Source organism: Microchirus variegatus (genome assembly GCF_963457635.1).
Source record: "Microchirus variegatus genome assembly, chromosome: 2".
Lineage (NCBI taxonomy): Eukaryota > Metazoa > Chordata > Actinopteri > Pleuronectiformes > Soleidae > Microchirus > Microchirus variegatus.
This window is the reverse complement of record NC_139803.1, coordinates 45111460-45126440: the sequence shown is the minus strand read 5'-3', so window position 1 is coordinate 45126440 and position 14981 is coordinate 45111460. Positions and strand designations below refer to the sequence as shown.

Sequence of the window (14981 nt, the reverse complement as noted above, 5' to 3'; positions counted from 1 at the left end):
GAGTGAGTGACTTTGGTGTGAGAGAGTGAGTGACTTTGGTGTGGGAGAGTGAGTGACTTTGGTGTGTGAGAGTGAGTGACTTTGGTGTGGGAGAGTGAGTGACTTTGGTGTGGGAGAGTGAGTGACTTTGGTGTGGGAGAGTGAGTGACTTTGGTGTGAGAGAGTGAGTGACTTTGGTGTGAGAGAGTGAGTGACTTTGGTGTGAGAGAGTGAGTGACTTTGGTGTGGGAGAGTGAGTGACTTACAAACTTCAGTGAGATAAAGACGTGTGTGTGTGTGTGTGTGTGTGTGTCCTCCTGTCATTTTCATTCCTCCTCACTTTAAACCAGAGGAGAGAGAGAGAGAGAGAGAGAGAGAGAGAGAGAGAGAGAGAGGTGGGGTAAACCGGTTGAGCAGGTATACTCTCTCTCTCTCTCACACACACACACACACACACACATACACACACACACCTACACACACACACACACAGGCCTAACCCATTCTCCCTCCAGCTTGTTGTCACCGTTATTTCTGACGCGCATGCGCGCTCACGAGTGTTTCCTGTTTTAAATGAGTACCTGTGCAGCTCTGACCCACCTCTCTCTCTCTGAGTGTGTGTGTGTGTGTGTGTGTGTGTGTGTGTTCTCTCCCGTTATTCGCAGCAGAAACAGAAAGAGAAGCAGCGGAGAAACTTCTGCTGCTCACCTGAGGACTCACCTGTCCGTGTGTGTGTGTGTGTCCGTGTGTCCGTGTGTGTGTCCGTGTGTGTGTGTGTGTCCTCGGCGGCGACACGAACACACACTTCTCCTCCGTCTTCATTCCTGAGGAAGAGAAAGAGAAGAAAAGAGGAGTAAAGGTGTGTGAGATCAAGAGGCGCGAGACACGAGCAGAGGAACGGTTCAGGTTACTTTGTCACCGCTGTTCGTCCTGGAGAACATTCTTCTTCTTCTTCTTCTTCAGTCGGAACCGGGTGTCGTGTCGTCTCGTGCCGTGTCGTCTCGTGCAGTGTCGTCTCGTGCCGTGTCGTCTCGTGCAACATGCCGCGGGCCTTTCTGGTGAAGAAGGCGAACGTTTCTCCGTGGAAGCGGAACTGGAGCGAGCTCCCGGATCATGAGCGCGGGGACGTTTACATCCCAGGTGAGTCTGATCACACACAGACACACACACACACACACACAGACACAGACACACACACACACAGACACACGCACACACACACAGTGAGTGACAGGTTAAAGCGCGCGTTTGTGCGTAATTTGGCTGATTTTTACGCACGCGCTGCGCGGACGTGCCGAGGGTCAGTGAGAGGATTGTAACGGGGCCGCGAGGACACCGAATAACGGGAAAGAGAGCGGGCCTCGCGCCAGTGTCTCCGTGTTTCCTGAGTCTCGTTCTTCATCGTTTTATTTCTCTTAACTCATTAACATTAACTCATTATGAATTAAATGAAGACGTTCATTCTTCTTCAGTTTAACAGTGAAACACAGTGATCGACCTTCAGCCTCAGCTGTTCTTCCGTATCGACTGAACTCTGATATAATAAGTGATCGATCAGCTCAGAGTGATCGATAAACATTAGAATAAGTTTCATTATTATTATGAAACTCATTTAAACTCATTCAGATTTTTCAGACTTTTTCATTTTAATCTCACTGGACTTTTATTTTCTGTTTATTTTTTGGGGGGACTGTCAAAATAAAAGCCTCCTGTGTTTGTATTTAAATGTTGACGCAGAGAGAATCTTCCTCCTCTTCCTCTTCCTCCTCTTCCTCCTCCTCCTCTTCCTCCTCTTCCTCCTCCTCTTCCTCCTCTTCCTCCTTCAGTGAAGAACAAAACCTTTTGTTGTCAGTGGCGCAGGTTTTATTGTAAGACCACGTCAGTATCAGATAACGAGTAACGGACTCCACCCTCACCTCTGTCTACACCTCCACCCCCTCTCTCTCTCTCTCTCTCTCTCTCTCTCTCTCTCTGTCTCCCTCTCTGTCTCTCTCCCCCCTCTCTCTCTCTCTCTCTCTCTCTCTCTCTGTCTCCCTCTCTGTCTCTCTCCCCCCTCTCTCTCTCTCTCTCTCTCTCTCTCTCTCTCTCTCTGTCTCCCTCTCTGTCTCTCTCCCCTCTCTCTCTCTCTCTCTTCATCACCGTTAACTTTTAATCATTGACTTTTTTACATCCTCTGACAGGAAAACACGCAGTTTTCACCACTTCTTCTTATTATTATTATTATTATTATTTAAAACACTTTAAACTCTGACAACTTCTTAATCATCATGTCCTGAGCACGCGGCTGATTTCAGGCCAAAATCACAGCACGTGCGCAGATTTTTACGCACAAAAAGGGTCAGGGTTAGACAAAAGAAAGTGTTTTTTAAGGAGTTTTAAAAAACTTTTTTTTTTCCTTTGGCTTAAGAATCAGAACTGAAGTAAAGTCGTGAAATCAAATCACAACAAGTTAGAAAAAAGTTTTCTGTCATAAATAAATAAATAAAGAATAAAAAGACAAAGATCGTGTTTTTACGCAGGAGTTTAAACTAAAGTGAGAATCAACAACGGTCTGAACTCTGATGTCTGTGGTATGTGCCGTTACTTGATGTACCTGCCTGACCACACACACACACACACACACACACACACACACACACACAGGTATGATAATGACTCTGGGTGTTTCTTTCTTTCTTTCTTTCTTTCTTTCTTTCTTTCTTTCTTTCTTCATTAATATTCAGGATTCATGACAGAGATTATAGAGATTAATAATCTGGTAATTTTGTTAGGATTAAAGATCAGTTTAGTCATTTCTGAAACACTTTTCAGAAACTTGATTTTTTACTATTTAACGATCGTGTTGTCACATTTTTTTAAAAACCTTTTCATGAACCTGTCAATCATTTTATTGGCTGCTCTAACTGTCTCTCACTGACTCCGCCCACTTCATCTCAGTCACGTTGTTTTCCACCACCATCATAGCTCCTCCTCTCCTCGGTGTGGGCGGAGTCAGCACAGTGTCACGCAGCCGCGATGACTCCGCCCACACAGAGGAGAGGAGGAGCTACAGTGATAATATAAAAGACGAACATTTGAAGTGTATTATTAAAAAAAAAAAAAGACGATGTGTTCGGAGGGGGCGGAGCTTTGGCTAAATGTAGCTGCTAATGCTAACTACATGTGATGAAGCTAAAGATGAACATGTGAAAAAAAAAGAGGTGAACTCACTTCCTGTTTGACTTCCTGTCATCAGTGACATCATCATCATCATCATCTTCATCAGTGACACTTTTGGGATTAAACATATCTGTGTGTGTGTGTGTGTGTGTGAGAGAGAGGTTAATGTTTATGGGATGAAGGAAATCTAACGGACCTTATAGACGCTGCTGCTGCTGCTGCTGCTGACACCCTTAGCAAACACACACACACACACACACACACACACACACACACACAGTGTTTGATAAGGTTATTGTTGACTCATTCTCTCGGCTCAACGACGTTTAAAGGAAAGAAAGAATATAACAAAAAAGAATCTCACTGTTTTCAACAGTGAGATTCTTTTTTGTCTCTGTTCAGGCAGAAATGTTGGCATTCGGCCTTTAAAACACACACACAACACACACACACACACACACACACACACACACACACACACACACACACACACACACACACACACACACACACACAAACACACACACACACACACACACACACACAGACACACACACACACACACACACCTCTCATTCAGTGGTGAACAAACAGTAAGATCAGATTAAATGTGCAGCATCATCATCAGTCAAAGATTATTTTACTATATTCTGAATTCAGATTTCATAAAAGTCCAGGTGTAAACCACCACTGTGGCCTCTGAGACGCAGGTAAACACATCGTGACGTAAACACAAACACAGCAACATCGTGACACCATGACATAAACATTGTGACGTAAACATCGCAACTAACAAAAGACTATAATGGACTAAGTCAGACTAACTTAGACTAAAGTAGACTAATGTAAACTAAGTCAGACTAAGATAAACTAAGTCAGTCTAACTTAGACTAAAGTAGACTAACGTAAGGTGTTTATTGAACGTTAGGACTTTTATTTTGAAGCATTTCCTCATCTTTGATCAAAATTCAGTCAAATCTGAATGTGTGTGATTTTAGGTGATTTTAATCTCAGATTAACGACAGTGAAGCGATAACTTTGCTCGTTTACGACCAAACGCTTTAAAACTCACAGCTTTTACCTTTGAGTTTAATCTCAGAGTCGACTGATCGGTAATCCAGTTCACCTCTGGACCACACCTACACACACACACACACACACACACACACACACACACCTACACACACACACACACACACACACACACACACAGAGAAACACACACATGTGAATCAGAGGTTTTAAAACTACAGCTCTGACATCTCTTTTTTTAGTGTGTGGTAAAAGTGTGCTACTCAATAACCTTACCACACACACACACACAGAGTAACACACACAGAGACACACATACACAGAGACACACACACACAGACACACACACACACACACACGACCATTACAGACTTGTTTAGCCAGACAGTCTTGCAGCACCAGCTCTGTACCTTCCTTAAACAATCCACCTCCACAAAGGAGTGTATGTGTGTGTGTGCGTGTGTGTGTGTGTGTGTGTGTGTGTGTGTGTGTGTGTGCTCAACACAATAAGCCAAACATGTGCACACCCACACATACAAACACATTTACCTGCGTGTTTGTGTAATTGTGTAAATATGAAGCTGCTGCAGTTTGAAGCTCAGGTTATTATTTCATCTCCTTTTGTTTCTGAGGCTTTTACTCTGAAAATCTTTGTTCCCACGAGGAATTATACATTTAACTTACATCAATTAATCATTTATCATTTATAAGTTCACCTGATGATTATTAGAGACTTTTTTATGGTGATTTTATGAAGCACTTACTTCATCATCGTCATCATCGTCGTCGTCGTCATCGTCGTCGTCGTCTCTGCCTGTGCTGTAATGACCCCGAGCTGCCAGCAGGGACAGAAAAACAAACAGTTTAAGTCTACGATGTCTACGTCACATGATCACGTCTTTATCTCAGTGTTAAACTGAAGTTTGTAAACCACCCTTTGGTGTGGGAGAATGAGTATAAAGGGTTTAAAACACTAAAGTGAGCTCTGAGCTGCTCACGCTGACGTCAGATCCATGTGCAGCACAGACAAACAACAACAAACATAATTGGACATTCAAGTCGCCTTAGCTGCTACGTCGTGCTACTAAAGTAGAAGGAAGTTTCTATGGCAGTGCTTCACAGCGCCACCTAGCCACCTGGCATGCATACTACATCACATTTCCCACACTTTAGCGTCACCGTGTGCGCGCAGATTTACACCCAAAGAGGAAAAGTGGGAACGCGACGACACTTTTGACGTTTGTGATCGTTGTCGTGTGAAGCTAAGCTAACACTGATGAACTCACTCAGACAGATCATCAAATCACTGAAACAAAGGAAATCATTTAAACACAGGAAACGTCATCACAGTCTGTTTGTTTATGAACGTTAGAGCTGTGACACTGACCTGTCTGTCTCTCTCTCTGTCTGTCTGTCTGTCTGTCTCTCTCTCTGTGTCCAGTGTCCATCTTCCCTCCGTCCGTCCTGATGGAGGCTGAAGCGTCTCCTGCAGAATCCTCTCCGCTCTGCCTCACCAAACACTCAGTGTCAGAGTCTCTGACTGAGGCCGAGCTGCCGTCCAGCACCGTCCTGGGTCGACCTCCTGTGGAGCAGAGGTCAGAGGTCAGGAGGAGGTCACAGGGCTCCACATACGTACGCTCCAAAATCAAGGTGAGGACCGCTGGACCTGTGTGTGTGTGTGTGTGTGTGTGTGTGTGTTCACTCCTGACTCTCTCTCTCTCTCTCTTCACCACAGGTAACGACGGGCGAGTTACCCTGCGCTCCCTCTCCTCTCGCTCTCCCTCCCATCCCAGCGCTGCCGCCATCTTTAACCACGCACACGCACACTGCCGTCGCGTCGCCCGCCTCGTCCACCAGTCTCACGCCACTGCAGACGGTTCCCATGGTAACCAGATCTGTGGGTCACAGTTCATCCACGGGCAAATCAGGCTTGTTTGAGTGTCAGGTTTGTCAAGATCTTTAAATACACAATGAGTTTTTGACCAGCAGAGGCGCCGTGGAGCAGCGTTCTTCAAAGTTTGTTTGTTTAAATACAAAAGAACGATCAGAAAAAGTGATTCACCTACGAAAACACGAGTACTAAGTCGTTCCATTTGTAGTCGGAACTTGTCATTTCCGAGCAACCTCACAAACCCGGAATTAGGATAAACTTTGTGTCCATGGTTTTCCCCAATTTTCAACTGGAATGCCGTGAGTTTTTGTGGTAACATGCTAAAGCGTGATGACACAGGAAACAATTTAAATTCCCATTTTGTGCCGTTGTTGGAGGTCATTTGCAAAAAAAACCCTCCCGATTGTTAAAATCAATCTCTAAAGTAACGCTAACCTTAAAAAACAGAGACACACACACACAGTACACAGGTACGCTAACATTATTTGTTAGCGCTGCTCTTTTCCTTTAATAAACAGACCGCTCCAGTTCCACTGTAGGCTAACGCTAATGGGCGCTAAAAGGAGCTAATGCAGCTAACGGAGCTAACTGGTAAACTGACTCCGGTGTCGCGGCACGTAAACATGACGTCATGGAAACGTGTCGTGTGTTAACCTATTGCACAGCACTAATAAACATGTCTTCTTTTGTGGCTAACCCTTAGCAAAAAGGAGTCTATTCAAGTGTACTACGAGTATACTTATTTTTAGTGCTGTAAAACATTAACGCGTCAACAGCGTTTTACTACGTCAACGTTAACACACGCTAGCGCACATCGCGTTTCCATGACGACTGACCGGAAAAAGACACGCATGATGTCATGTTTATGTGACTCACGATTGTTAAAATGAGTCTCTAAAGTTAACGCTAAACTTTAAAAACAGAAGCACACACACGCAGTACACAGGTACGCTAACGTTATTTGTTAGCGCTGCTCTTTTCCTTTAATAAACAGACCGCTCCAGTTCAACTGTAGGCTAATACTTACGGGTGCTAAAAGGAGCTCATGCAGCTAACGGAGCTAACAGGTAAACTGACTCTGGTGTCACGGCACGTAAACATGACGTCACGTGCATCTTATTCCGGTCAGTCGTCATGGAAACCTGTCGTTCGTTAACCTATTGCAGAGTAATAATAAACGTGTCCTCTTTTGTGGCTAACCCTTAGCAAAAAGTAATTTATTCAAGTGTACTAAGATTATACTTATTTTTAGGACGTTTAACAGCATCAACATTAACACATGACAGCATGGCGCGTTTCCATGACGACCTTTAAAAACAGAGGGACACATATGCAGTACACGGGTACGCTAATTACTTTTAGCGCTGCTCTTTTCCTTTAATAAACAGACCGCTCCAACAACTGTAGGCATGCTAACTGGCGCTAAAAGGAGCTAATGCAGCTAACGGAGCTAACTGGTAAACGGTGCCTGGACTCCGGTGTCGTGGGGCGTAAACGCGACGACACGCATGACGTCTTTTTCCGGTCAGTCGTCGTGGAAACGTGTTAACGCGCCCAGCACTACTTTTTTTTTATTGCAAATTACCTCCAACAACGGCAAAAAATAGGAATTTAAATTTTGTTCACCGTGTCATCACGCTTTAGCATTTTACAACAAACTGGGAGTGATGTCACCTCGGAATTCACGGCATTCCAGTTAAAAATTTGTGAAACACGTGAAATCTGCTCGTATAAAACTCCACGTGCAGCTTTAACGTTGTGTTGAACGCGCAGTGAGACGTCGCTAACCGTGTCGTCGTCGTTGTTTTTCGCAGGTTTGTCCTAAAAAGTTCCAGCACCAGCGGATGTTGAACCGACACATCAAGTGTCACAACGAGACCAAGAGACACCTGTGCACCTTCTGCAATAAAGGCTTCAACGACACCTTTGACCTCAAGAGACACGTGCGCACACACACAGGTAACACACACACACACAGGTAACACACACACACACACACAACAATAGCGCTTTGATGAGTCACGTTTACTGAAATAAAGCGTGTGTTTTCCAGGAGTTCGTCCGTACAAGTGCACGCTGTGCGACAAAGCGTTCACGCAGCGCTGCTCGCTGGAGTCGCACATGAAGAAGATCCACAGCGTCACGCTCAAGTACGCCTACAAGGAGCGACGCAACAAGCTGTACGTGTGCGAGGAGTGCGGCCACACGGCGGCGACGCAGGACGACCTGCTGCTCCACCTCCAGACGCTTCACCCCGACAGCTCGCTGCTCAAGGGCAAGAAGAGGGCGGACAAAGACGGAGGGGGAGGGTCCACGCCGGGGTCGCCGCAAGGAGCCGACAGCGACGACACCACCGGCTCACTGGGGCAGTAACCGGGGGGGGGGGGGAGGAGCCTCATGAGGAGGGGAGGAGCCTCTGGATGACGGTCCGGTGTGTAACTGTGAGGAACAAAACACTAACTCCGCCCACACAGAGCTTTAGCCGCGATTTCTTGTCGTACAAAACATCACCATCACTTTAACAACATTAGCAACACTAGCTACGTAGTTAGCCATGGAAGACACCGCTCTGCTAGCATGTAGCACCAGGCACGCCCACGTCGAGCAGTACCGTAAACGTGAGTCTTCAGTAACTAGTCCGCCATCTTGTGGCGCCATCAAAGTCCGTTTATTGAGTGGAAGCTAACTGAGATAATGAAGGATAGCTCCACCCACATGAACCCCAAAACGTAAACTGACACTGAAAACATCTATTTTACACAAATAGGTGCTAGCTAACCCGGTCACGTTAAGCTCACACACTAACTCCGCCCACACAAGCTCGTTCTCCCCATTAGCGAAGATTTCTTGTCGTGCAAAGTAAACACAAAATGGCCGACGTCACGTCACCATCACTTTAGCAACATTAGCAACTCTTGTTGAACGTAACCCGACTCTGAGAACTTGGGTAACCGTGGTAACGTTGTTCCCTGAGCCTCCGCGCGTCACTGATGATTACACACTGGACCTTTAAAGTGATGGACACGTAGATTAACGTGGATTAGAAGTCAGATTACGCTGCGACAAAGGCAGCACATATATTGTACATATATTGTATAAAGACGTGTTTGTGTATATTTGTGATTTGGGATCTGTCTACGATTTATTGCACCAAAACGAGGCCAAGTCTGTTTTCTCATATAGTTTATATTTGTGGGATTGTGATGTGGATTATTTACATATTTGAGTTTATATTATATTTTTCTGACTTTATGCTGCGTGTGAATTCTACTTCCTGTGGGTTTTTTCTATACAGCAACAAATCTGAGTTTTTCTGCAGAGACAAACAAAAGCAGGTTATTAAAGGGATTAATATATAACACACTAATGAGTCAAGTGTTGTTTTGTCACATTTTCTTCATTGTTTTGGGTTTTTGATGAAACTTTAAACAGATTAAGAGAAAAAACACTTAATCTGAATTTTACAATTCCATAACAAAGACGACAAGAAAAGAGAAGTTACCGTCAGTGACTTTGACATCAAATTCACTTCAGTTTTAACTAAAATATCCACAAAACGTTTGTGCTTTTGTGCAAATATTGAGATTTAGATTTGAGTTAATCTATTTATTTTTATGCTTATGTTTCTATTTAGGTCAAACATATGAATAAAAACAAGTCATTAAGCACAGATTTGAACTGGAGTAAATCGCTGATTGCAGCTTTAACATATCTATATATATTTGGTGTTTTATGGAAGTTGTTGCCTTAACAAAAATAATTTCTGCTGAGTCCTTTGTGTGTGTGTGTCGGGGGGGGGGGGTTAAAACCAAGTTTACACGACAAAAATACACATTTTTGATTCTTTTAAAGGGTTTTGTTTAATTGTCTGCCTCCTTTGACATTAAATATAACATACGACGGTTTAAAACAGGTTTCATTAGAGTTAGTTTAGTTTAGTTAGTGTTAGTTAAATAACGACAGCTCTTTCAGCTCGTGTGTGTGTGTGTGTGTGTCCATAGAAGACGGCTGTTATGACGAGAACGCGGCTTTTCCGCCGAAAGCTTGTGACTGTGTGTGTTCTTCAGTGTACACACACACACACACACACACACACAGGGTGAGGTCGGATTCCTGGTCTCTGTCCGGTCTTGTTGGAAGATTCCAGTGAACTCCCTTCAGCCCGAGGAGACGAGGAATGGTCTTGAGGTGACATCCACACACACACACATATATATATATAGATGTATAAGTATATATATATACATACATCTATATATATATATATACATATATAACGGTCTATCTGTGAAGACAAACACTTTGTTATTATTCTGTCAGAGTCACGTTAAACGGCTTCATACTTCATTTCCTTTCACATGAACATGTTTTCACTACATTTAAACATCATTGAGTTCATGACTTTTGTGTAAAAACAGTTATTTTTAAAGGCAGACAACACTTATCTGTTCGCCACTCCTCTAGCGCCACCATGAGGTTTACTGTTCACTGAGCATCTACGAACTTCAGTTCTTTTTTTTCTAAATAAATAGTCAATAAATTTTGTTTTAATTAAACGCATTATTATATTTTTTAACCGATTAACGTCTTTATCTTTGAAAAACGACAACAAAAAAGCAGGTTATTGAAAAACGTTATTGACTTCCGGTGCCGGGTCACGTGACGAAAGTCGACCCGGAAGTGTTCCGCGTGTTTGAAAACAAAGCGGCAGCTGCTTCAGCGAGAGATGGAAATCTGAGCTAAATTCACGGGTAAATGTGTGTTTTTCTACTTTAACAACATTCTTAAGATAATATTCACAGGTTTGTGTTTTTGAAAACTTTCACTGGACAAAAGTTGTAGCGGGAGACGTTAGCGAATGCTAGCTGACGTAGCACTTTGATGTTCGGCTAAATAAAGGGTTAAAACAACGTGTGTGTGTGTGTGTGGTTCAGGTGTGACCATGTCCGCTCCAGACCTGGTCCAGTTGGGCCGGAAACGGAAGCTGCCGTCGTGTCCGAACCCGCTGTTCCTGCAGTGGTTGACTGAGCTGCGGGACCAGGCGCGAGAGAAGGGACTGAAGATCCAGTTCACCTACCAGAAGGTCAGAGGTCACCGGAAGTCGTTAGTGAGCAGATAAGAACAATAATAATGATAGTTTATTACAAAGCACTCAAAGTTCCCGTACAATTTTACAAGTTTATAAAAGAAACATGGTTTTCATGAGTTTGTGATTGTTTTTTTTTGAAAATTGTGCTTAATAGACATTTGGATTTTGGGTAAGTTAAGTTGATATTTGAAGCATCAGTACGCCACCTTCAGTGATCCCACGGGTGGGTTAGGGTTAGGAATTTGAACACACACACACACACAGTATATGTTAAAAAGAGAGTTTTGTGTGTGTGTTTTTGTCAGGCCATCAACTCTTTGAACAAATATCCTCTGCCGCTACAAAACGCCAAAGAGGCAAAAATCCTGCAAAACTTTGGAGACGGAATCTGCAAAATACTGGAGGAGAAACTGCAGCGCCACCTTCGAGACAACGGTGAATAACACGTTTATAAGCTTTGATCTTAACTTAATCTGATCATTTACTCTAATAAAACGTCAGAATCAGGGAAATTATTTTAAATAAAGGATCTGTACACAAACTCCTCTTTTTAGTTAAATCAATATTCTATAAATTCATTAAAATGGTCATTAATCCACATTATAAACTAACATTATTCAGCTTTTCATAATAAAAGTCAGTAACAGGAGAAAATGACAGAACTTTACGCCTGAAACATGTTTCTCTATAATTCTGCTTCAGGTACAGATGCCCTGATTCAATCACTCCCGACAGCAGCGCCCCCTGCTGGCAGACCAGACAGCAGCAGCAGTTTGGCTCCTAACAGAAAGGTGTGTCAATATTTTTATGATCAGTATCTGAGGACATGATTTTAACAAACGATTATTTAACAAATGATGGAGTCAAAGATTAATATTTCAAGTTTTTAACCCAAAAAAAAATGAAATGATTCTAATTCTAAACTTCTCTAAACGATGCTGTGTCGTCACGTCGTTCACACCGCGGGACGTTTTTGTGACGCAATGGCAGCTCTGGCCACAAGATGGCGTGTTTTATCCGACGCAATATCGCACGACAAATGTGCGTCCAGTGTGAACACGGATGTCATCGTTGTTTGTAGAAGAAACCTGCAGGGAATCATGGGAAGGACGGAGGAGGAGGAGGAGGAAGAGGAGGAGGAGGAGGAGGAGGAAGAGGGAAGAAGACCAGGGAGTATGTTCCTCAGAAGAGGTCAGGAGGTTACGCTGTTCTCCTCACTCTTCACAGACACTCACAGGTACAAACCCCTTCACTGATGGTGATGGTGATGGTGATGGTGATGATGATGGTGGTGATGATGATGACGACGAAGGTGTTTGTGTCCAGGTCTCCGGGAGCAGAGGTTTCATGTTGAAGCTGGAGCTCCAGGCTGAAGCTCAGCATCTCTGCGATAAATCCTTCAGCGTCGTGAGTTTTCCTTTTAAAAAACAAAACAAACTTAAATGTGTGAATGTTTAAAAAGTGACCTGTGACTGCGTTTGGTTTATGGTCTGGATCTGCAGCCTGAGGTGGGCAGCAAATACACAGCGTGGTCTTCAGTCAGCACCCTGATCCAGAAGAACCTGCTCGCCAAGAGCCACAATCCTGCCAGGTACGACACCTTCACGCTCCGTTACCATGGAGACCTCACGCTCCGTTACCATGGAGACCTCACGCTCCGTTACCATGGAGACCGCTCACGTCTCACCCTGTCCTGTCCAGGTACTCTCTGACGGAGGAGGGCGTGGCTTTGGCCGAGCGACTGGAGGCGGCAGAGCCCACGTGTGGAGGTAAAGAGAGGTCAGAGGTCAGGAGCGAGGAGGAGGAGGAGGCTGTTGTGGATCTGACCGTCAGTGATGAAGACCAAGGTGAAGACCAGGACAAGACTGGGTGAGTGGACACCGACGCTGAGACGTCCCTTCATCTCCCTCTGAGACATAAATAACGATCCAAGCGTCCTCGTCTTCACAGTCGTCCGTCAGAGACAACGAGCGGCGACCGCGACGTCCTGCGACCGCACGACTACGACATCCTCCTGTGTGTCGACGTCATTGAAACCACGGGGTAAGAAAAGTGCAGAGTCACTCAAACCGAGGACCGCCCTCCCTCTCGTCAAAGCTCCGCCCTCCCTCTCGTCAAAGCTCCGCCCCCTTCCCTGGTAACGCGAGTGTGTTTGTGCAGCGGCTGCAGCCACAGGAAACAGGAGCTGGTCAAAGAGCTGCAGAGGAACGGCGTCCACTTTGACGTCAGGAAACTCAACGTGGGCGACTTCCTGTGGGTGGCCCGAGAGAAGGTCACGCCCCTTCCAGGTAACACACACACACACACACACCCACACACACAATAACATGAAGCATCACTGACCTCATGTCTTCTTCAGGTCAGCTGCGAGCGCCGGCCGCCAGAGAGCTGGTCCTGGATTACATCATCGAGAGGAAGAGGATGGACGACCTGTGCGGCAGCATCATCGACGGACGCTTCAGAGAGCAGAAGGTCTGTGTGTGTGTGTGTGTTGTTCAGCTCCTTAAAAGGTGAATATTTCCTGGTGTCTTTGCTTCATAAAACAAAGAAACTCAAACATGAGAACGTCATCATTTCCATGTTTGACGAACACTTCATCAAACCAACATCTATAATGAATCATAATAACGAGGATTAAGACGTTTGTGTTAAAGAACGTACGTTGAAAGGTGTTTTCCTGCGTCCTTCAGTTCCGGCTGAAGCGCTGCGGCCTCCGTCGACCCGTCTACCTGGTGGAGGAATGTGGAACTGCAGCGTCGCACCTGAGTTTACCTGAAGCGACGCTGCAGCAGGCCATCGTCAACACACAGGTGTGCACACGCACACACACACGCCTGTGAATGACAGGACAGAGGTTAGTTTACGTGTGTGTGTGTGTGTGTGTGACAGGTGGTCGACGGCTTCTTTGTGAAGAGAGTCCAGGACGTGAGAGAATCAGCAGCTTACCTCACCATCATGACCAGATACCTGACCACGCTCTACCAGGGTCGCACACTGACGTGTTGCAGCAGACAGCTGGAGGACGACGACGGCCGTCACCATGACAACGACACAGAGTTCCCGTCCTGCTCTCTCATGTCTTTTATGGAGTTTAACCACGGCGCCGTCAAAAACAAGGTGTGTGTGTGTGTTTACCGTCTCACCAACTATCACTGGTCAGCTGTGAATTCAGAGCGCCACCTTGTGGTTTGTGTGTTCCAGTGTCAGACGGTGAGAGAAGTGTTTGCCCGACAGTTGATGCAGATCAGCGGTTTGTCTGGAGACAAAGCAGCAGCAGTGCTGCACAAATACAACAGTACACACAGGTCAGACACACACACACACAGGTCAGACACACACAGTAAATGTATAACGTTAAACTTCTCTGTTGTATTCTCAGTCTGCTGACGGCGTACGAACAGTGTGTGAGTGACTCAGAGAAGGAGAAACTTCTCTCTTCTGTCAGATACGGGAAACTCCAAAGGTCTAAACATTTCTACACACACTGTGTTTTTAAATTAACAATTTTAGCTTTTTTTTATACAATAATGTGGTCGTAAAAAAAACATTGAAGCTTGATTAATGTCAGTATCTGTTCAGTGTAAATACTCACACACACGTTTGATCGTCCTCTGTCTTACAGGAACCTGGGTCCAGCTCTGAGCAGAACAGTGTATCAGCTCTACTGTACACAGGGGGCGCTGTCATAAACACACACACAGAAAACTGCTGCTAAACTTTCATTTCTTTATGAAGATTCCTGAGAATGTCACTCTTGTGTCCTGATACTGGATCAATAAATATGTTATTTTCAATAATATTCTGTTGTTTTTAAACCACTCACTCTCCCAC

General features: G+C 44.8%; 2 protein-coding genes across 2 annotated transcripts; both read left to right on the top strand.

Annotated features, from left to right (window-relative positions):
* Window positions 1–1019: 1019 nt before the first annotated feature.
* Window positions 1020–8434, top strand: ovol1a (ovo-like zinc finger 1a; the record flags this gene model as incomplete). The annotated part of the gene is made up of 5 exons (XM_083907904.1): window positions 1020–1119; window positions 5612–5820; window positions 5906–6115; window positions 7876–8020; window positions 8115–8434. The coding sequence occupies 5 exons, from the start codon at window positions 1020–1022 to the stop codon at window positions 8432–8434; spliced, it is 984 nt and encodes a 327-aa protein (XP_083764030.1).
* A 2569-nt stretch (window positions 8435–11003) lies between these two features.
* Window positions 11004–14839, top strand: mus81 (MUS81 structure-specific endonuclease subunit; the record flags this gene model as incomplete). Its single annotated transcript, XM_083907892.1, has 15 exons — window positions 11004–11144; window positions 11456–11585; window positions 11853–11941; window positions 12232–12387; window positions 12477–12557; window positions 12653–12741; window positions 12852–13019; window positions 13101–13193; window positions 13311–13438; window positions 13510–13622; window positions 13841–13960; window positions 14040–14267; window positions 14352–14455; window positions 14530–14613; window positions 14773–14839. 15 exons carry the CDS (start codon window positions 11004–11006, stop codon window positions 14837–14839), a joined length of 1791 nt encoding a protein of 596 aa, XP_083764018.1.
* Window positions 14840–14981: the final 142 nt, after the last annotated feature.